We start from the raw sequence: 23,487 nt of genomic DNA, 5'->3' as shown, positions 1-23,487 counted from the left end.
TTGCTGTGATGCTCCATGTAAATAAACTCAGATCTTTGCCAGTGACAACAAACATGCCTCTTTTTCTCTGCTCTGGGATGTCTCCTTGTGTTTACCCAGGGGAAAAAGTTTGAAATCCAACCAGATGGTTTGCCCTCTGCCCGGAAGCTGGTGTACTATACGGGTTGCCCATTCCGGTCACGACACTTGCTGCAGCTCCTGAGCAACAGCCACCGACTCTTTCTCAACGTCCAGCCAGTGCTGAAGCAGATCCAAAAGCTGGAGGAGGTAGAAGGTACGAGATGGGGAGCAGACTCATTTGCGGGAGGGGAAAGGGCAAGGAAGGCAGGCAGGTGGGCTTGGTACGGTTACTTAATAGCGGCTTATTTACAGCTTCTCTCTGACTTACGAACTGGTTACGGACCAAGCAATTGGTCGTAACTCGGTTTGTTTGGAAGTTGGACCCCATTGAGTTACACGCGACCATGCTGTTCGTAAGCACAGATTGTGTTCGTAACTCGGGGTCTGCCATTTATGACCGCTTTGGTCGTAACTGCGAATGGTTGTAAGTCAACTGTTCGCAACTCAGGGACCAGCTGTATTAGTTTTTTCTGAAAATGAAGATGAGGAAGTGGGGAAGGGTCAGGTTTGTTCCTATTGGTTAGCATACCATGGTTATGTCTCCCACTGCGTGACTTGGGTTTTCTCTCACTAGTGACTGTGTTCAGAAAACAAGGGGAGATTTCCTCCTTTCCTAAAGCCAGTGATTCTTGCTCATTCTTTCAACTCACTTGACCTTTTCCCCCCCAGGCACTAAGGCCACAGCTGGCCTTTGCTCCGGGATGGCAAACTTGGTGGATGCTTATGATTCCCATTATGTATCTTGACAGTTGAACTCTCCAACACAAACTTGTGAACGTGAGAGTAGAACAATGTGGGGGGAGAGTACTGTCACCTGATTTTAGTCCGTAGGAAAGCTGTGTGATATCTAGAGCTGTGGGCATTGGACTAAGTTCAACAATAATGTGGAGAAGACTATATCCTTTCACATAATAGGTAGAGCAGGGACATAGTTATTTTTGGGTGCAATTTAACATCTACATTAAGGACATTAGTTTTCCTTACAAGCAATGCACTAAGTCAATTCATTTCAAGTGTGCCTGCTTGTAAAAAATGGGAGCAACCCAGATACTTACTTGGTCGTCTGTCTGATTCAGGTTCCCTTTTTCTGCCACAGCCTTCCTTCTTACTTTTTGAGTTTGCTTTCCTCTTTCTTCCACTAATCAGTTATGCAATAAGTGCAGCGTTATACAGCGCTGATCACTAGTGACAGGTTTGAAGTGACCAGCATGCCTATAGGGTATAGGGGTGTGCAGAAGAAGAAAGATGGGTTGGGTAGGGGTGGGGAGGGTCTAACCAGTAAAAGGAACGAAATATGCAAGCGCATAGAGGGTTTAGCAGTGAATCACTAAAGAGGCTGGCTTAAATGAAACACAGCTTTGTGGTGTATTGTTCCCATACTGTGCCAGACTCCACAAATCCTTGGAAGGAAGGTGGATTAGAGCTGGCTTTAGCATTTGCTGAGTCCCAACCTGAGACTGGGGGGGTATGGGCCACATGTGCTCTTTTTTTCCATTCTTTTTAGTTGAGTTGTTTTGCTGTCTGACTTTCTAACTTTGGGGTAGGGAGATGAAATCTGCATGGCCCAGGAAATGAAATCTGCATGGGGACTTGAAGCCAGTTAGCTGAGCAGTCACCGTCAGTGCTTGGTCCAGTTCCTAGCTGCACACAGTATCCCCTGTCACTTAATCTCCTGGTGCTACTGTTCCTCACCTGAAAAATAGAGGGAAGTACATGCCATCTGTCTGTTGTAAGGATGTTTGTAAAGTGTGCAGATACTGGTGATGAGGGGGTGGGCTCTCTAAATACAATAGGTAGAGGCATGGGGAGGCACTGGGAAAGATGGTTGAGACTTCCTGATTTGGAACTGATTGCATAGTGGCTTGGTCATAGCTCACAGCAGCCCTGAGGTTGCCCTAAAATGTGCCAGCTGACCCTTGTCTCCAGGAGAGGGGGAGCACAGCGTGAATCCACTGCTGTTTCCTGTCTCCTACATGAGGGAGCCTTGCCTAGACCTAGTTGGGTGTCTGCTTCTTAACATCACTATTTTAGCCACCGTGACAGTCTGGTGGGGGGAAGGGGAGGAAAGTCCAGACCAGTGAGAGTTTGTCCCCATTTGCCCTACAAGTCAGGGTGTCTGTCAGTGCCTCGCTACTGTACCAGCCAGACTGGGATATTCAGTCAGCAAGTAGTATCCACAGCCACAGAACTGAGGTTCCGTGGCTGTGGACACTTACATACACAAAGCATCACGGATCTGCAACCCCACTTTGAAAACCACTGTGTAGAGAGATGCCAAGTCAAAGAAACAGTTTTAAAGGACACCTCACTAGAAAGAGAAAAGCACACATCTAAAGGTTCTTAAACTTACTGTAGCCAGGCCTTTTTTTTTTTTCTAACCCATATTTATTTCCCAGAGACTTCAACCATCCTTAGTTGAAGGATCCATCTTTCTCAGCTCACAAGAGCGCTGTTCCCTAGTCTGTCATGTGATGGGTTCAGACGATGGGCTTCTTTCTGTTCTTATCTCTTCCAAAGCTCAACAAATTTGTTTCAAGAGGTGGGATGACCTCATGCTGTTTTTCCCTTCCTGTGGGCTTCCCTTTCTCCTGCTGACTTCTGTGTAAATGGAGCTCCCATTGCTTCTGGTCACCTCCTCCTTAATGTAGGAAGCAGATGGTAAATAGGCCTCCTCCCCCAGACAGGAGAGAAGGCACCTTTCTCCCTGTTTTTTAAATGTGTCCACAACTATTAAGAATCCAAATTTTTGCATATAGTATCATTGCATAGGTTTGACAATGTTATTCACCAGCATGTTCTTAGCTTTCAGAAAAGACCTTGCTGGTACACTTTTTAATAATCCAGTAATGGTACATAGTCAGTTGGTTCAGTTGCTTATCGCTTGGGGTTCAGCCTGCTGTAAACAGTAAATCTTTTAAATGGATTCTTGGGAAAGGAAAACCCAAACCTGTTTTTTTTTTTTGTCCTGCTGGGTGCAGGTGCTATGCTGCCTTCTTTCCCACTTATTAGAAGTTTGCCTTTCTTAGCTTACCACAGGAGTGGGGAACCTTTTTTGAGTCGGGGGGGCCACTGACCCATAGAATAATTAGTTGAGGGCCACATGCAAGTGAGAAACCAAAAAAATTAATCAAACACCCACTGACGTGGCCCCTGAGGAGGAGACACCCTCCCCACGTTCCCTTCATACGCCAGAGTCTAGAAGGGTCCAACCTAGTAGATTTTGTGCACTCCAGCCCCGCAGTGGGTGCTGGGTCCCTGAGCCTTGGGAGCCACATCTGGACTCTGGGCCTGAGGTTCCCCACCCCTGGCTTAACTGATCTGTTAAATGCAGTAGATGAGCACGTTCTCCTTTTTTCACAGTACTTTGTAATAGATGAAGGAGCTGTGTTTTTTCCCCACCTGGGAGTTGCTTCCAGACCAGTTTACCAGCCCCCTGGCACATCTGGGTAAAACCTAATCATTCCAGCATATGTCATCACTCTTAAACGGAGCACACATACATCATGGGAGAATATTATTGACCAGTGAGTTATTACCACATAATCGAAGATTAGGGTTGGAAGAGACCTCAGGAGGACACCTAGTCCAACCCTCTGCTTGCAGCAGGACTATCCTCAGCTAAAAATTGTAGCCAGGGCTTTGTAACACCGGACTTTTAAAAACCTCTAAGGATGGAGATTCTATCCCTTCCCTAGGCAACCTTTTCCCACATATCTACCTCCCCCCCCCCCCCCCCCCAGCTTTGTCATCTATGAACTTGCTGAGGGTACAAACTACCCCATGAGTCATATAATTTTTGATGTTCAACAAAACTGGTCCCAGGACTGACTCATGGGATACTTTGCTTGATACCGGCTGCCAGTTTAGGGATATGAATAATTAACTGGTAAACCTGACACTTAATGGTTAAGGCTTACCAGTTGTGGTTAACAGGTGGGGTGTGGGGGTGTGTGGCTGGGTGGGATGTGCAGTGTCCATAGCTCCTGGGGAGCCAGATACTCCACACTGCAGGCTCTGAATTATAAGCCTTATACTGCAGAGTCCACAGTTCAGGGCCAGCAGCTGGGAGCCAATGTATGCTGGGAGCTGGCTTGTACTGTAAGTCACAGCATGGGGCTGCCATCTCCCCAGGAGCGGGGCCAGTAGTCGGGAGCCAGCATGCACCTGCAGGGCAGAGTTTAACCAGTAACTGTTAATCGATTAAACTGCATCCCTACTATTGATTTCTACTCGTTGAGCTTGACTGACAGTCCAGCTTTCTATTCACCTTACAGTCCATTCATTCAGGCCATTCTTTAATTTGCTGGCAAGAATACTTCCACTGCTTTCCCATTAGCCACAGAGCCAATTACATCATCATAGAAGGCAGTCAGGTTGATCAGACATGACTTGACCTTCGTGATTCACGTTGACTGTTCCTGATCACCTTCCTGTCCTCCAAGTCCTTGAGGACCTGTTCCATGATTTCTCTCCCCCCTCCCCCCCCCCGCCCCCCCCCCCCGCCAGGGACTGAGGTGAGGTGGACCAGTCTTTAGTTCCCTGTATCCTCCTCCTTTGCCCTCTTTGAAGATGGACACTACATTTGCCTTTTTCCAGTCTTTGGGGACCTTCTCCGAACAATGGCCAGTGGCTCTGAAATCCCATCAGCCAACTTTCTCAGCACCCTTAGTTGTATTAGTTCTGGCCCCATGGTCTTGTGCATGTCCAACTTTTCTTCACCTGTTTTCTCCACTGAAGACTTGCCACCTCCTCCTCTTCCTGTGCTGCCCAGTGCAGCAGCGTAGGAGCTGACTTTGCCGTTGAAGACAGAGACACCTCTCTCCCCCCCCCCCCCCCCCAAAAAGCATTGAGTACTTGAGCTTTTTCCACATCATAATCTGTCACTAGGTGGCCTTCCCCATTTAGTAAAGGTCCCACACTTCCCTGACCACCACCTTATTGCTATCTTACCTGTAGAAACCCTTCGTGTGGTTCTTTACATCCTTTTCTAGCTACAACTTCAGTTGCACTTTGGCCTTCCTGATTACACCCATGCATGCTCAAGCAATTGTTTTTATTCTCTGCTCTCAACATCTGTCCACCTTTCCATTTCCCGTGAGCTTCCTTTTTGTGTTTAAGCTCACTTGAAGATCTCTGTTATGGCAGGTGACCAGCATGGCTTATCTGCTATTCTTTTTGCACATTGGGATGGTTTGTTCCTGCACCCTTAATAAGGCTTCTATAAAATACAGCCAGTTTTCTTGGACTTCTTTCCTCTTTATATTGGCTTCCTGGTGGATTCTGCTCCTTGGTTCCCTGAGGGAGTCATTTTGCTTTCCTGTCTGTATTCTGTTGCTTTCCTTTTATTCCTTTTGTCAAGATCCTAAACTCAGCCATCTCAACCCTGAGTGTGAGCAGCAGGTAAGAGGACCAGCATATGCACCAGGAAGTTGCCCTCAAAACTCCCCAAAACTTCCTGGATTGTGCATTGCTGTATTGCTCTCAGCAGATGCCAGGCTGATTGAAATCCCCCATGAGAACCAGAGCCTTTGATCTGCAAACTTCTTTTAGTTATCTGAAGAACACCTCATTTACTTCGTCTTCCTGGTCAGGTGGTCTGTAGCAAATGCCCATCGCAACATCACCCTTTATAGACGAGCATAACAATCTTGATCCAGACACACTCAACGATACCTCTCCCAGCATATTTTCTACAAAGATGATTGATAGTGTGTAAGTATAGAGTGCTTGGTGTGTCAGCCACTCAAGCCCTCTCCTCTGGGCTATGTCATCTCTGTTTTTGCCTTGCAAGTTAACAATAGGTGCACCTTAGTCTTCGAACACCTTTGAAGCATTGCCCTGTGATTCCCAGCCCCAACACTGCTGAAAATAGAGGTTTTTACTAGAAACAAGAGTGTGGTGGGAAACAAATGATAACTTGCAGTGCAAACCCCCCCCCCCCCCCCCCCCTTATCTAGTGAAGTAGGTTGTGGAGCTGGCTGGTGTCATAGGAATTGGGATTCAGTTTTCTTCAGAGCATGGATTCACAGTGCCTCAATTCTCTGTTACACTGAAGCAGGTTTTTGTCTTTACTCAGAGGAAGGGTCTCTGGTCTGTCTCCATTGGCTTTCCTTTGAATGTCTTGGAGCAAGGCCAATCAGTTGAGCATCGCATTGCTTATTGCCTAACCAGGGGTGGGGGACACCTCTTTCCTGTCTGAATGGGCCATCATGAGACCTATTATTCCCTGGTGACTAACTTTTACTCCCAGGTCCTAAAGTAGACATGCACTATAGAAATGTAATTCCTTCAGCATTAACCATAAACCAGCAATGAGTATCGGTCTTGACAGGTTGCAGGTTTCTATAGATACCTTAGTTGTTGCGTGTTTGTTTGTTTTTTAATAGCTATCTTGCAGGTCATGTTGGATGTCCGATGTTTGCAAAGGTGAGGGGATCCTTTGCCAAGGAGTCTGTCGCACACCATGGTGTTGCAGACTCATCCCTTCCTCCTGTCCCACCATCTATTCTGTGGATTGATGTAGGAGCTGATGTACATGGGAGGGATCTTTGGCTGAGGAGAACCATTAACTTTTCAGCCCTGTTGGAAAGGGTCTAAAAGAAGGGGATTTGGTCCTGTTTTCTGCTTAATGCTGGCCCTGGGACTGGTCTGTCTGTAGAGCACAAAGCATCTCCCTAGCTCTTGACCAAGTGATCCCAAGGCTTGCTATTGAAACTTGAGGAGAGGCCCAATTAAAATATGTTCCCAGTGGGGACATAGCATCACATTGTCTTCTGCCTACTACATGGGCACAATTCCTTTATGCCCCTACAGTTGCATCCACTCTCCTACCCCCATTTCTTTCAGGTTATGGGCCCTTCCCTATTCAGTGTGCTGAGACCGCAACAGACCCTAGTCCCAAAGACTCAGGACAGTCTCCCTTCTTGAGGGTCCCGCCCCCTTCCTTAAAGTGGTGTGTTTTTTTTTTTTTTTTTTTCCTCCACAGCAGGAAGCACAGTGAAGAGAATTGATGGCTTACAGGACCTCTGTTTGGATTTAATTTCTTGTGTATCCAATTGATGCCTTTCCCCTCTCTGTAGAGAAGAAGCGTTACCGGGAGTCCTACATCAGTGACACTCTGGAGATGGACCTTGACCCCTCGGATAAGCACTCCCATGGCAGTGGAAGCAGTGGGGGCAGCCAGAGAGTCAATCGACTATCTCGCCAGTCAACTGGGAGCCACGGTAGCTCTCACACATCTGGCATTGAAGCTGATTCGAGGCACAGGATGTCAGTGGAGATGTCAGTGGATGAGCCTTTCAGTATCGAGCGAGTTCACCGGAAGGAGAAGTCTTGTAGCTCAACTGTTAGCTGTGGCAGCTCAGGCATTGACAGTGGTGGTAAAGGGAGAGTTGAAGAGGACTCTCAGGATGACGGTAAGAAATGGGGAGCATCTAGTGGTTAATATCCCTGGTCTCATGCTGTTGTCATAGAAAGGAGGAGGTAACAGAGCCCCAAATGATTTGCGAGAGTAGAGATGTGACATTAACAACCCTTCTCTCTTTCAGAAGTTGAGCTGGCTGTGGATGACCCTGTAGAGAGAAACCAGTTGGAGGAGGCAGCTGAAGGAGAGTGTGCCAGTCCTCTTGCTTTAGATGCACTTTGTTGTCAAGGTGAGATGGCTTTTCTGCAATTTTTCCAGGCTCCCCTTAAGGTTGCATGTGGCTTCGCAGAGGTGTGGCAAGCGCAGAATCATCGGGAAGGAATTCAGAGCAGGAGGGTTGGGAATTGGCTTCCTCTGTTTAACAATTCATTTGTCACTTTGGAAGCCAGGTTGTCTTGAAGTGAAATGCAAGCATGCTATATTGTCTGTCCTCCTTAATAGTCTCTTCCCCCCCCTTTCCCCCCCACCCATCTGAGATTATTTTAATTGGTTTATGTACCGTATATACTCGAGTATAAGCCGAGTTTTTCAGCACAGTTTTTGTGCTGAAAAATGCCCCCCTCGGCTTATACTCGAGTCAGAGAACTGAGGCGGGCAAAGCCTCAGAGGCGCGGGACCCCCCCGCGGCTGCGGCTTCAGTCCGGGAGCCTGTGGTCTGCTGGGGACGGTCCCCAGCAGACCACAGGCACCCAGATTGAAGCGGCAGCAGCGGTGGTTCCCCGCGCCTCTGAGGCTTTGCTCTGGCAAAGCCTCAGAGGCGCGGGACCCCCCGCGGCTGCGGCTTCAGTCCGGGAGCCTGTGGTCTGCTGGGGACGGTCCCCAGCAGACCACAGGCTCCCAGATTGAAGCGGCAGCAGCGGCGGTTCCCAGAGCAAAGCCTCAGGCGCGGGGAACCGCCGCTGCTGCCACTTCAATCTGGGTGCCTGTGGTCTGCTGGGGACCGTCCCCAGCAGACCACAGGCTCCCGGACTGAAGCCACAGCCGCGGGGGTCCCGCGCCTCTGAGGCTTTGCTCTGGCAAAGCCTCAGAAGCGCGGGAACCCGCCCGGTGCCCCATGTCTGCTGGAGACGGTCTCCAGCAGACCAGGGGCACCGGAGCAGCTTTCGCCCCGACTTCCGGGGCTAGACCCGGTATCTATCTTCATTTTTTACATTTACCAGTAGCTGCCTCATTTCCTACCCTAGGCTTATACTCGAGTCAATACTTTTTCCCAGTTTTTTGGGGTAAAATTAGGTGCCTCGGCTTATATTCGGGTCGACTTATACTCGAGTATATACGGTACATCTTTTGTATGTTACTCTGAAAACTTACGTAACCCGCTCCAGCAAAGGGATTAACTTATGTCTGTTACAACAAGCTGAAAAGGCACAAGATATTGGGCTTCGTGAGGTTTTATGGTCTGTTACTCAGGGCCTCAGATGATCATAATGGTCTCTTCTGGTCCATAGATCTCTGAATCCGTGTCCCATTTTAAGCATTAAAACTGGGTAAGATTTATGTGTATGTGAAACTGGAGTGTGAAATAGCCCTGATAGTGCCGTTATATCGCTTTTCTAATCTAAACTTTTGGCCTCACTCCTGAGGCTGGAAGACACATGAGCACTAGTGACTGAAGTGACATCTGTGAGTGTCGTTCAAATGAATTTGGAAGGTGCAGGGTATGGTACTAGTTGGACATTGTAGCAGTCTGAAGAGAAGTATTGTAAATTGCCTTTTCACATGAACTGTTGTAAACATGTCAGTGTGAATCTATAATCTGAATTTCAGTTTCTTCCTCTGCAGCTCTTAAGAAAAAGCCTCTCCCTGTGGTACAAGTCACACTGATACAAATGAGAGGCCAAAGTGTGGAATCGCTTCATCAGGTGAGAGGAGACAGACAGATGGGTCTGACTGTGGATATTGGGCTAAATTCTGCTCTCATTTACACAACTATAAATCAAGCCAGAGATATTACTCTGATTTATAATGGCATAAGTGAGACCAGAAGTTGGCTAGCAATTACTACTAGAGGTGGGATGAGAAGGCAGCATTTGTATCCAAATTAGAATGAGGTTTGGGGTGAATAAGACTGAAATCTTGCAAGCTGTCCTCCTTTGATTTAGACTTCCAAAGAGGAAATAAGCCACTTAGAATTTTGGGTCTGAAGCAGAGCCAAAACCGTTTGGGTAATTTTTGGATTTGAGATGCAAACTCAATTTCCTCTCCACGCCTGAAGTTGGAAGAGTTTCAGAGCTGAGGGACTGGTTTTGCTCTATCTGTAATTATTCCTCTTTTGTTGTGCTGCTTGTTTGCTTGAACTTTTCTGTCTACATTGGCTTTTCCCCAAGCCTCTGAGAGAAGGAAACTATATATGGCAAAAGCACATACTGTGTCTTAAGCAATACTGTCTTGTCCTCTGATAAACCTCTTAAATTTAAAAATTCTCTAAGCCTTTTTATATTTCAAAGTGTGGCTATAGTCAGTTTGTTTGTTTGTTTATTTATTTATTTATTTATTTATAAACCCTCAACTGCAAACATTTCCGTGATCTCTCTTAAATCAATCCGGGATCTTTCTGCTTCTTACTGGACATGTATGCAGTGATAAATAATCTTTAGTTGCCATTTAACAGACTATTTCAATGATCCACGAGACTAGAATAGAATCTAGTTTATTCTTCCAAAATTGTTGGCTCTGCAAGGCAAACAGCAGAATTTTTTTTTATTGAGTTGAATAGAGGTGCGGCAGATACACAGGGAGCATACATCTCGATTTAGAGATGCTGGTTTTACATTAGTCTCTCTCTGATCACACACGTAAACAGTGCTTTCTGCTAATAATATTCCATCTGTTTTGGCTCAGACACCTTAGCAGTTTTATAAAGATAGTTCTGATTTTAAATATAGGTCAGGTAACATTTTCAAGAGATCTGATAGCTTATTCTTTTACCAGCATATACAGTGAATAGTTAGTTTGCGCCTTTTGGTTGTGGGTTTTTTTTAATTATATGAGGCTGTGTAACTGAATAACTGCATTAGTAATAGGATTTTCAAAAGCACTCTGTGTTAGTTTAAACTCTTCTCGGATGGCAGTGTTGGGGAAGGCAGAAGAGTTGAGCCAAGGCAGAGTGCTTTTTAAACTCTGTGAAAATTTATATATAAAAATTTCTATTTTGGGGACAACGTTTTCCTGTCTGCATTGGTAAGGTAAATATCTGTGTGTGAATGCTCTGTTTCTAGAATTTAATCTTAAAATCAATATAAGGAATAACGATCAAGAGCCATGGTTGGTCAGTAACTTCTCAGTAAAGGCCAGGTCACTGTTGCTTGTGTAAAACGAATTCCTGCCTTTTAAAATTACTACTGGTTCACTTCCCCCTCCCCCCATATGTCAATTAGTTGTACTTGACATTTTTTTTAATTAAGCACAAAACTCATCAAATTTTAGTTGGTTTCTCAGTCTTTCTTTTAACAGATTTTTAAATGCATGCCAATGTTTTCTAGTGCTTGTTCTTTATACATAGCCAGAGGCTGTCTACCCCAGTTTGGCCAGGAAGTGTCACTTTGACCAGGCTTTCTGGCTGTCAGATGCTCCATTCATTGCACTTGACACTGCAGACAGTGTGCAGAGACCCCAATCTGGGTGAAATGGACAGTTAAGTGAATTCACAGTTTTATCATGCATGGTTCATGGCTTCTTCATGAAGACAGTGCTCTGCAAAAAACTGTGTGGGATAATTAGAAGAAAATTCTGATGAGCTTTAGTAACAAGCATACTTGAGCCTATGGAAGTGACATGCTTCAGCTCAGGGCTTTACTCATCTGTATCTTGCTGAACTGGCAGGTGAGACAGCCTAAAGGCAGGAGCTGCGCAGACCAGCACAGCCAGAGTTTGGATGACATTCGCCTGTACAAGCATCAGCATCCACCGATAAGCTCTACACTTTCTTCAGACACTTCCCATAGCTACACGTTTGGTTGTGCCCTGGATGATAAGCTGGCCAGCTATGGCTGTGTTTACTCAACAGCAGACTGCAAAACCAAGTCTGCGCTCTATGGAAAGAGATCCATGAACTGCCTGTCTCTGGATCTTTTGGGAGAGGACCAGCTGCCAGAGGAGTTTGTGGTGTAGCCAGGTTGGCAAGCAACTAAACCAAGAGACGACTACTATAAAAGCTACTATATATACCTCATTAATACATAGCTTTTGTTTTTGCAGGTGATTGATAAATGATTTTTGTATCCTACTAAGATTCGTTAGTCGTGCCACAGCTCAGCAAACCTGACAAGTCTACTACAGGGCAGCACTTTAAAAAGAGAAATACTGGCATTGGAATATCTGTCCTCCACCCAGCGCATGGTTAAAGTGAACTTCCCCAATAGAATAGACAAGCTTATTTGTTTTAAATGCCAGTGGATGATTGGATCAAACACCTAATAAGTTAATAGTACAGAGAGCACATCTGAATTGATTTACCTGAAAGGAAAGGCAGATTCCACATTGCTTTGGGGCCGGGGGGGGGGGTCCCTCTCTTTTTTTTTTTTTTTTTTTTTTTTTTTAAACTGCCTACTTCTTGACCTCTTTTGTCCATAATGTTAACACTAATCTGGTATGTGGGTCCCTTTAAACTCACTCTGAGGCACCACTGTTAACTGTCAGGTTTTTTTGTAGAACGTATTTTAGCTGATGAACAATGGGGATGGACTTTCTGCAGCTCTAGAACCCTGTCCTGCTCCCTTTGCAATCAATGGATGCTTTGTTATTGGCTTTGCTAGGAGCAGGATCTACCTCATTGTGAGTTTGTTTCTAGATTTCCCCCTCCACCATCACCTAAGTGTATCACTAAATTTTACTGCTATTTTTATAAACTGCATTTTTAGAGCAACAAAGTGGGAGCTGCTGGCCACAAACCTCCCCTACTGATAATTTTTTCATTATTCAGAAAATAACAGGATGAATCTGTTGCTTCCACCTGTTTGGCTTTTGAGGGAGTCATTACGAAAGTGCCAATTGATTGGCTTTTCAGGAAAAGTGACACAAGTTGTGCAACCTACTTGAATGATAGCACTTTTTTTTTAAACTCAATTCCATATGAATTTACCCTCTTGAGTTTTGGAAGCTGAACATGAGGAAGCATATTTATGGGATGGCTAGAGAAGTTACTAGTGATGATGCCCAGGTTTGATTTTGATTGGAGCCTTCAAATGGTGCAAGATGAGACTGTAAAACATCTGATGTATGTTGCAGTTCCTGTCCCAAAGACAGTCTGTGGATTTGGGTTTTTTTGAGTGCTATGGAGCTGTGCCAGTGTTCTGTTAGATACATGTGCTGGTGCTCTGATTTTTAAAAAAAGGTTCATATTGCATCTAGAGATGGATGTTTTCCTCCTTTATTCACAAAAGTGATGCTAAGTTGTTTCCTCATCTGCAGTACATAGGGGAGTGACACAATTACCTATAATCTTATTGCCCAGCTGCATCCTGGCAGATGGGGAGAGGTGATTTGTTATAACCCCTCAGCAAAGAATAATTCTTTTAGGAAATACAGCGCACTGAATGTAAAATGTCATTTTGCTGACTTAAAGAACAGTATCAATCTTGCTGCACTAAAGTGTTGAAAATAGTTGAATCCATACAAACTGCAGCCAGCCACAGTGAAAATTGTCATTGCCTTTTTGAAAGGCGGTTTGTTGGGCTAGGATCATGTGCATCTTCCTCTTAAAAGGCCAGGTGGAAAACTGCATTATATTTCCATCTTAGGCAGCAGTCCATTATACAGTTGCATTCCAAGTGAACTATTAAAATAACTAAGCTAGAAACCCCATGATCTTAGTTATGGTACAAGGTTTCCATGCAGATTGGTACATCTCAGATAAGCAGATACATGAAGTGTTGCTTTGTTGAAAATTCCAGTTCACATTTCTTTAGATGGCACTTAACTTGGTTTAGATGAGGCAAGGGTTCTTGGTATTGTCTTCATTTTTCTGTCACTTAGATTATTTAAGAAACAAATCACCAAAAATTACTCTTGACTTATTGGTAGTTTGTACCCTCTCTGGCTACGTCTACACTGTGGCAGTTTTTTCGGAAGAGGAAATGCAAATGAGAGCTCCGTTTGCATATTCTCTTCCGATAAAAAGCCCTGTGTAGAAGGGGCCATTTGTCAGAAAAAACCCCGTTTTGTGCAAGATCCAGTAAACATCATTTTTTGAGGAATAAGGGATCTTGTGCAAAATGGGGTTTTTCTGACACATGGCCCCATCTACACAGGGCTTTTTATCGTACAAACCTCTTCTGTGAAAAGGATCTGAAGTGAATATGCAAATGAGAGCACAAGATTTGGAAGTCAGCGCTCCATTTGCATTTACTCTTCCAAAAACTGCTGCAGTGTAGACGTAGCCTTAGTTATCTTAGGAAGGAAGCAGTCTTAAACATAAGATGCAGAAAAGCAGCCATATAACATGCTCCCAATATGTTGTTCTGTGACTCAACACATTTTCATTATCAAGAAACTTAAGCTTTTTGGCTTCATTGTCAGAAAACGTTTAGAATGTATTTGAGCTGGTGGTGGCTTGAGTGCATGCATAAAAGTATAATGTACTAGCTCTGTCTGGCTGTCTGAGAATCTTCATGGTTTACTGGTAAGTCTGTCTGGATCTTCTTATCTTGGTTTAGTCCTCAATGGAGCCAAACTCCCTATGAAGTTATTGGGAATCTTCTTGAATTCAAGAACTGTAGAACTTGACTGTTAGAGGTTTCTCTTTCTCAGCTTTGTATCTCTGGGTCAGATCCTGCACCCACTAATGTAACATCATTGACTGCATCTGCTGAGATACAGTACTGACCCCAGTATGTATTTTTGATAGGCTGATACACACTAATACACACTATCAGTCACTTCTAACCCAGTTTTATTCAACTGGTATTGCTGCTATTGTTGTAATTTGGAATAATTTGTATGATGCCAAATTCATGTACGTACTTTGACTACCCAAAGCAAAGTGCAGAACCCCCTACATCATACTTTGCTTATTTTTATTTTTGATCTAGACAACAATAGAATGTTTAACTTGTACGTTACCAGCTAAATCCAGCCCCAGTGTGCAAGACGGTTGCAACCATTAGAGACCTATTGAATAGCTAGTAAAATGAGCTGGGGGAAGTGGATTCGGTCCAGTATCATGCTGCCACACACTTCTCGCAAGATGTGAAATCTCTAATTTTTAGGTTACTGTTGCCATATTTTAATCAGCTAAGTTTTTGTGTCTGATTTACAAATGAGATGGAATACCAGTGCCTAAAAGTAGTTCTTGCATGTGTATCCTTTGCATACAATTGTTGGTTGTATGTGTATGTATGTATATATTTATTTATTTGTAGTTGTTGCCGAAAGATAATTCTTGAAACTTTGGGCAGTCTTCTGCTGTTGGTACATGCAGCTCATATTGATACTGATATATGCATATGAGAGGGAGAACCCATTTTTGTCTAGATTGAGTGACTTGCCCTATATTTTACAAACACTGTGAATATCTATTATGCAATCTTTTTTAATTCACGTGAAACTGTTTTGAGTAATGTACTTTTGTCTTTAAATCTAAAAGTTCTATTTTATTTGTATTAGTTGTAGTAGGGTGTAAAAATAACCATTTTATCTGATATGGAACCTGCTGCCGATGTTTGTACTGCTATAATATAATCCTGGTATAAGTCACTCTATTGTAATGGCAAAAGTTTCTCCTTTCCATGAAAGGAATCTGTTTGTTTTTAAAGGTAAATATATAAAATATGTACACTTGTAATAAAGGATGTGTAGAAAAATAAACTTGAATGTAGTCACTGCTATTTACAGTGTAGATGTAAATAACATTGGGTTGAAGAAATGTTTTCACAGATGAGGATTTCTGCACTGTATGTATTAGGGATGTTAACAGGTAACGGGTAACCCTGTTAGAGACTGTCAAGGTTTACTTGGGTTCTGCCTCCGGCTGGAGGGGGTTTGGGTTTGATTTCTTGAGGTCCCTTCTACTTCTACATTTCTGAGTCTCTCTGCAGTAGACATTTTTCAGGACACTGGCAAACAACTTCGGCAAACAGACATCTCCCTGCTTTACTTGTCGTATAACTTTGATTATCAAAAAGCGTGATTTCCGTAGTTGGGTCCATTATGGAATCTTGTATGATTCTAACATACACAGGGGGAATGCCTTGAAAAGGAGAGCACTTACAGCTGCATTTTGTTCCGCCTAGTCAAAGGCTTTTTTAAAGTCCATGAACAAGCAGCATAGTGGGATCTTGTGCTCTCCTACACCTTTTGGTCATCACACCACAAAAATGTGGTCCACAATGAAGAATCCCTTACAAAAACTTGCATGTTACCGTCTCACATTTTCTTCAAGGACACCCTCAATATGGGCATAGATCATTCTTATAAAGACCTCCATAAAGATGAGAGCGCAGGCAGTTGGGTCTAGCTGCAAATGTCTTCTGCTGATAAAAGGTGATCAAGAAGAACAGTTTGTGATCTCTTCCAAACTTTGGGAATTCTCCCTTCTTTTAATGTATCTTGAGAATCTCTCTCAAAGCGCTTTTAAGAGCGTATCGCTTCCCACACTAAGTTCCACATACTTGGTTTAAATGGGCTGCTCTTTACAACTTCATCTTCTGACGGGCTGCTGCCACTTCTTCATGGAGAACATCAGGTTTGGGAGTGACAGAGCCCAGGTACAATGGCTCTATTGCTGTTTCTGACAAATAGTTCACTATAAAAGCGCCAGCAAAGTTGCTTCATTTCATGTCTATTTGTCATTCTTCAATCTTCATCAACAAACATGCTTGGCTGGATTTCACACCTTGCTCTTTGCAACCTTGTTTTTTCTTCAACTGCCTTTTGCAGTTTTGCAAGGTGATACTGCTCAATCTTCTATACTCTTTCTCCTCGATGTTTTGCAGTCAAGTTTATTCTCCAGACCGGTATTGCCCTTGGCTGCCATGTGTCTCCGTTTCTCGTTTTCTGGGTAAGATGATTTTCTGGACTCCTTAGGCTTCTTCACAGTGGCAGCAGTTTTACATTTGTCAGACTTCACTAAAAAGTGATAGTGAGAATCCATATCAATATCCTGTGGAAGATCTAAGTGAAAGTGGATTTCTGATTGGTAGGGTTCTTCAGATGCTCCTTTTTACAGATGATATCCTAATTGTGTCAAAACCCAAAACATTGCAAACCCTCCTCAATGACATCAGTAAGAACATGAAAGAGATTAACCTGACCATCCACCCTGGAAAAACAAAGTGGATGAAAAATGCGTATTGTTGAGTATGTCGTGCAGCTGGATGGACAGTCCGTCCACTTAGTGGATCAATATGTATATCTTGGACAAGCGTTGCAGATGAACAAAGAGTTGGGCCCAGAGTTGAGCAGGAAGAGGAGGTCAGGTTGGATTGCTTTTGGGAGTCTGTGCAGTGTTTTTGTTGATCCCAAACTTTCTACTGCTGTGAAAAGCCATCTCTTTATAACCAGTGTCCTTACAGTAATTCTGTATGGCTGAGAAACCTGGAACCTGACACTTAACAGAAGAATTAAAGCTGCAAACCACCAAAAGAGTAATGGAAAGACACATGGTGGATGTAAGTAGGCTACAACATGTTACTATTGACGATTTGCGTGCAAGAAGCAGTGTCCACAATATCATTCAAGTTATGTACAATCGGAAAAGGAGATGGGCTGGCCAGGCCATGTAGTGAAACTGAGACAGATGGACAACGTGTATACTCCATTTGTATCCATGAGACGTAAAAGGAGCAAGAGGATGGCCTCCAGCACGTTGGCTGGATCATTTACGGAGAATTCATGGAAGGACATGGATGAGAACCACACAAAATAGGACGGTGTGGAAAAGTTGCTATCTGTATCGGTGGCGCGACTGTCCCGCATCAATGAAATCACGGATCTTCCAAGTATCTGCAGTAGAACAGTCACAATTATCCTTTTCATCAAAAGGGCCTTTCTTTGCACCCATAAAGGTAACTGGTAGTCTTGAAGCCTATGTCTAACATAAAATTTTAAAACTCTAATTTACTTCTCTAGCTATCCTAATGTTTATCACATCTATCAAACTTTTTCTCTTTTTGGTGTTAGCATGCAATTTGAAATAAAAAATCTCCTATAACATTCAAATGTAAGCATTTAGAACTAACTCCACCTCCGTTTGAATACAACCCATTCTGAATAATGCAGGGCCATACTACTATAGTTCATGTTTCTTAATTTTTTTAACACCGTTAACTAGGAAAGAAGAAGTCTTGTATTAAAATAAGTCCTTGCAAACAATTCTATAAAATCATAACATTGCTAAACATTATCAGATACACTCTAGCTCTTGGTTTTGGTTGCAACAATTCTTTTGGTTAGCCAAAAGTGAAGGGGCTGCTTCCATTAGTCTGACTTCAGTAGCAGTGGAGTCAATAAAATCTAGAAAGTAGAGAGAAGTCGAAGCACTGTTGTACCATGTGACTATGCTGAGCTATAAAAAATTATCTTCCAGTTGGCCATACTCTGATACAGTTCTTTGGAGTTTAGAAGTGTTTTGCACCATTTAGAGGCTTTTTGAGGTGAGTGGTGGCTGGCAGCACTGCACAAGAGGCTTTTGTTGAGTGCAGAAGCAGTTCTTCCATGCCTCAATTCCAAGATAGCAACAGGCGAAGAAATACCCACCTCTGTGAGGTAAGTCACGTTCAGGACTACATGAGACTTTTGATGTAAGGGTGTTGGTACTCTGGTGTGATGCCAGGAGTTAGTGATAAGCAATATAGTTGAAAAGAACACGGCAGTATTCACCAAGGTATAATGCAGACACACATTACTGAAGCTTCCTCAGATTAATTTTGAATTTGTTAAACAGGGTTTTAAAAATTGCCAGTGACTAACTGGGAACTGAATTTAGTTAAATTTTCATTTAAAAAAATCATTTCGAGAATTTTGGCACAAATGAATTTTTTTAAAAATTGCCTGCAAAACAATAGTTTGCATTTTCTGACCAGCTTCAACTACAATAGCAAGATTTTAATGTTCTTCAGTAACAAGGGAAAGCCCTGACGGATCTGTTGCCCCTTTGCTGTGCTATCAAAAACAATGTCCTGCAGGCCTTCCCATCTATCATGCTGGCCTATGAAAGGCAAATTCAGTCGGTTAGTCAAGCAATTTTTCCTCCTAGGATCCTGAAAGCCAGTGGTCTTCAAGTTTCTTTTTCTTTGTGACCCAGTTGAAGAAAATTGTTGATGCCCAGAACCCAACATCATTTGACTAGTGTGTGGGCTCCGGGGTGGGGCTGAGGATGTGAGCTTTGGCGCATAAGAGGGGACTGTTGGGGCTATAGCAGGAGGGGCTTACTTGGAGTAGCTCCTGGTTAGTACTGCAGTGGGGGTACTAACACAGGCTTCCTGCCTCTCCTGGCACCGCAGACCGTACTTTGCCCCAGAAGCCACCAGCAGCAGGTTCCCAGCCAGTAGGAGTGCAGAGCTAGTGCTCAGGGCGGGGACAGTGCGTGGAGTCCTGTGAGCTCTTCCCCACCCCCCAGCTAGGAGCTGGACCTGCTGTTGGCCACTTATGGGGGGGGAACAGCATAGTCTGCAGTGCCAGGCAGCCTGACTTGGCACCCCCACTGGTCATCTGATCACCCTGCAGCAAGACCCAGTACCTGACATTGCATGACCCAGTACTGTCTTTTGGTAACCATTGCTGTAAGCTGTTGACATTGCCTATTTAAAGCACAAGAGGGCACTAGTGTACTGCAGTGTGTGCACTGGAAATCAAAGCTGCTTATGGCAACTGAGCTGTCGTTTTAGTCAATTCCATGGGGCTGGATTGCCATGACAAGCTATGAAAATATTGCCAAAGTGTGAAGGAAAATACCCTTAGGTAACTATTGGAGGTGGCTACAATACACCCATTATGAGGCTTACATACCAAGACTGCAGTTTGATAGTTATGCCTGTTTAACACTTTTGGCGATTTTTCTTAATCTGGAGACTGGTTGCTATAAAGCATATTGTCATCTTTGCCATCTCTCCCCTTACTTCCAAGTCCAGGCAGATTTTTGCTCTTTGGTGAGAAGCCTTCTATGATTCCTGAAAATGTTGAAGAAATCTCTCTCGCTCAATCTTCCAGTCAGGTTGGTTACATGCTCCCTCCTCTCTGGGTTTGGAGCTTTGTGTAACAGGTGTATTTATTGCCATGGGGACAAAAGGGCATGGTCTGCTACTGTGACACTTCTGCAAAGTTTCTTCACTGAGGCAAAAGACTCCATATTTAAAATGGGCAGAGCTCTGAGTAGGAAGGATATTGCAGCCAGTGTTAGTGCCTTGGACAGCCTTTCTGGGTTTTTAGTACATTTTAAAGGCAGGTACGTTAACCTCTTCAGTGCTCTGACATCTCACTGAACTCTCGTTAGCATTGTTTGTTCTCACTGCTGCACGTCTGTGTGGTATAAGCATGTTTCCAGGACACATCAGGTCACAGTAATATAAATTCCATTATATTGGTAGATGCATGAATTAATAGGACTTTATCAAGGTACTGAATATAATGGCCACAGACTCATTCCATGCTCCTTCTCCTGCTCTGGGGCAAACTGCTGCATATTGTTGCGTCTTCTGCTTCTGACAAGGAAGATAAACTTCTCTTCTTAATGTGAACCATTCCTGCTTGTTGGCAGGCTGGCGGCCAAGTGACGTGGACGTGGTTGGCTCTAAAGTTCAGGGCTTATATTTGGTGGAGGCAGAAGGACTGACGGCTGACAGTGACCGCTGACTGACCTGAGGTGAACCACTCATTCCAAAATGCATGATTCATACTTTCTTCTAGCTTTGGTCTGGCTTCTGTGGACAGACACTGTCAACTATGCCAGATCTGTGTGTGCTTGGTGTGATATCGTGAGCTACTGTTTAGGACTCTGGACATCACAAAACCGATGTCACTTGAAAACCTGAAACTGAACTTGATTGGAAGCTTCAGGGAGCAGAGATTAGGAGGTGAAACAGATACCCGGGAGTATGAGGCAGAAGTGCCAAAATCTATTCCACTGGCTCGTGTCCTAGGCAAGGATAAAGGAAATTGCTGAACTACTAAAGATTTTATTTACACTCTGGACAAAGGCTTAGGCCAAAGAGTAGATAAATTCAGAAGACTTCCTCATCTTTGCAAAGTTCCACTGACTCTTTTTTCCTGCATTTAAAAGCTTTTTTAGGTTATTCCTGAAAATGTCTATTTACAGCAAAAGTGAACATTTAAGAACTCCACATTTGCCTTTGCGAAGATTGTGGAAGTACAGTATCTCAGACTGCAAGTGCAAGGAAATACCAAGGTTACAGCAATTACTGGGGAGATGAGTATTGCCTTTTCAGTTGTATCTAACATAGGAATAGTTTTCAAGGAGCATTTTACCCTGGGTTCCTATAGGGTTCAGTGCTCTGAAAGCCTTGCCTTGCATCCTAGTGTAAGTGTGAGTAGAGGAACAAGATCGTGATTAGTCACAATTAGGGATGTTAAATTTAAATTAATTGGCTAATTGAGTAGCTGATAGAATTTCCATCGACTCCTTAATTAGTCGATGTGGGATGGGGTGCTCGCTATCCCCCCGTGCCTCTGCCATTTTTAAATGTAGTTAGAGACCTATGGGACTGCTTCATCCCCACTTGTGCCATTTCCCACGCTGCGCCTCTGCCTCCCCTGAGCTCTAAGACTGGCTCCTCTTCCTCTTTCCCCCCCCCCCCCCCGCCTTGCTGCCTCTAATACAGAGGCAGCAAGGGGGAGGGTGGGAGCAACTAGTTGAGTAATGATTCAACTACCCAATAAGACTAGGCGGCTTATTGGCACCAGCTCCTCTGTCTTCTCTCATCTAACCCTTTCAAACTTTTGGCACTCAAAGACATGAAAGTGGCAAATTTTTGGCTCTGTAGCTTAATAGCTAGGTCTGTATGAATAATCCAAGATCTGACCCTACTTTCACCTCAAAGAGGGTCTATATCTGGACCTTAATGCCTCTGTAATGAAACTGAACTAAAACCCTGCACCTGAACACCCCTATACACTTGCTAAATTAGATCCAAATTCGACAGCTTAGGCTTATGTCTGTTTACAGGGGATTTCTTTAATATTTTTTTTGTCTTCCCTGAAAAGAGCTAAACTCTCTTCTAATAACTTGGTAAGAATAAAATTTTGGCCTAGAAAGTTTTAGGCCAACTTTTTAAAATATGGAGAGTGAATGTTGACAGGCCCCCTCACCCTCTTCCTTCCCTCCTCCCCCAATCCTTGTGCATCCATGTTGCCATGTGAAAGTTGGCTAAATGCACATACAAATAATTAGTTACAGTACTATGTACAGTTGTGCTAATGGTGTGTCACATCAACAGGTGGAACTGAATCTGGGTTCTCTGGAGTTTAATGCATGAGTGTCTACAACCTGAGCTATAAAGCCCGCTAGCTCTCAGCAAAGGCTGTAGAGCAAACTTATTCTCTCTTAGTAAGTGGCCTAAGTGCTACTACATGGGACGGTGAGTTACACCCAGTAGGTGAGTAGGTTACAGGTGTTCACACACACGACTGTGTTTTCATGTGCATTTTAAGCAGGTTCAATCAAACTTATTCCCTCTGGCTGTTTCAAGGGTCAGCCTCAGAGGAATTCTTATTATACCATGTAGAGAACCCTGAAAATAAGAAATTGTAATAGAAGGGACTTTTCAGGCACCACTATATTGAACCTGTTGACTAATCATTCCTAGTACATTCAAGCCAAGCCATTTTATAGCCACTCACTCCTACTTTGCTAGGATTGCTAACATCCTAGTTTTGTAACTAGTTCTGCAAGCTCGGACCAGCATGTCGGATTTCTGCGTGGGGTTTGGGGCTTTGCCAGTGCAGATTTGATTGCAAAATCCAGGGACAATACATTGACTTCCCTTATCTGTGCAAATAAAGCAATTGTGATTCCAATAGGAGTGGCTCCTATACATTTTGGACAGATTTTGAGCCATTGTTTGGATGCCTTATAGAAGAATTGTATGAGTTTTTTATTTCCAGGCTGCCAGTTCATGATGACATCTGTCAGGGGGTGGCAGAGCAAAGCCCTGCATGCTTCTTTATTGTAAAGATAATAGGATTTTCATCCTATGTTGCAATTTTCTCAATACTTCTGCAACATCTGTTTGTGTACAATATTTCCACACCCTTTCAGATGCTCTTAAAACATTGTCCTCCATACTGCTCTGTGACCCATTGGCCTGTTTGTAGCTCTTCAGGTTTAATCAGGGGCCTTCTGACAACTTTTTTGCTTTGTGCATAGATAGAATGAAAATTGTCCTTGCTTGTAACCAGTCTGCCAGCAGTGCTCATGACCCTCCCCCCTCCCCCTTCCATTGTATCTAGCAAAGTGTGCTGTGTTAGTAACAGGCAGGCAGGGACCTCAAATAGGTCTTTAAATTACCAATCTCACTTTAGTCTGTGTGTTTCAAAGTACATGGAAACATAGGGCGTTTGTGATGAAAGGAGTATAGAAACCTCATGCAAACCCACTTTTTTGATCATTGGCCTCCAGGGATGATTGGTTTGCAGAAATATTGGTGGTACTCAGAATGCCCAGAGCCCAACTCCCACCCCTATCCAAACACCACTATCTATCAAACTCTCTCCATCAGAGCCTTAAACAGGCTTCCTGCTTCTGATGTACTTTTAACAAATTTTGCTTTTTTTTTTTTTTTGGCTAGCTATTCCTTAAATTGTTCTTGCTCTTCCTAATTATATTTTTACACTTCATTTGCCACCATTAACTTCTATTTTTCTTCACTAGGATTTAACTTCCACTTTAAAAAAAAATTCCTTTTTATTTCTCAGCGCTTTTTACTTGATTTTTAAGCCTTGGTGGCATTTTTGGTTCTCTCACTGTGTGTGTTTTGTATTTGTGTGGTGTTTTT

General features: G+C 43.6%; 1 protein-coding gene across 3 annotated transcripts in view; it reads left to right on the top strand.

The window, feature by feature from the left end:
• FRMD1 (FERM domain containing 1) overlaps positions 1-15,346 on the top strand; it is a 69,880-nt gene extending 54,534 nt beyond the window's left edge. For all 3 annotated transcript variants that reach the window (XM_075924662.2, XM_006122927.3, XM_075924664.2), the window contains 5 exons: positions 100-274; positions 7,200-7,535; positions 7,668-7,772; positions 9,326-9,405; positions 11,366-15,346. In XM_075924662.2, the coding sequence (XP_075780777.2) occupies positions 100-274; positions 7,200-7,535; positions 7,668-7,772; positions 9,326-9,405; positions 11,366-11,653 (984 nt within the window). In that variant the 3' untranslated portion in view covers positions 11,654-15,346. The remainder of the gene's footprint in view (positions 1-99; positions 275-7,199; positions 7,536-7,667; positions 7,773-9,325; positions 9,406-11,365) is intronic.
• Positions 15,347-23,487: the final 8,141 nt, after the last annotated feature.

The sequence above is a fragment of the Pelodiscus sinensis genome, chromosome 3 (assembly GCF_052426305.1).
Source record: "Pelodiscus sinensis isolate ZL-2025 chromosome 3, ASM5242630v1, whole genome shotgun sequence".
NCBI classification, from domain to species: domain Eukaryota; kingdom Metazoa; phylum Chordata; order Testudines; family Trionychidae; genus Pelodiscus; species Pelodiscus sinensis.
The sequence above is the reverse complement of the archived record's forward strand: the minus strand, read 5'-3'. Positions and strand labels throughout refer to the sequence as shown.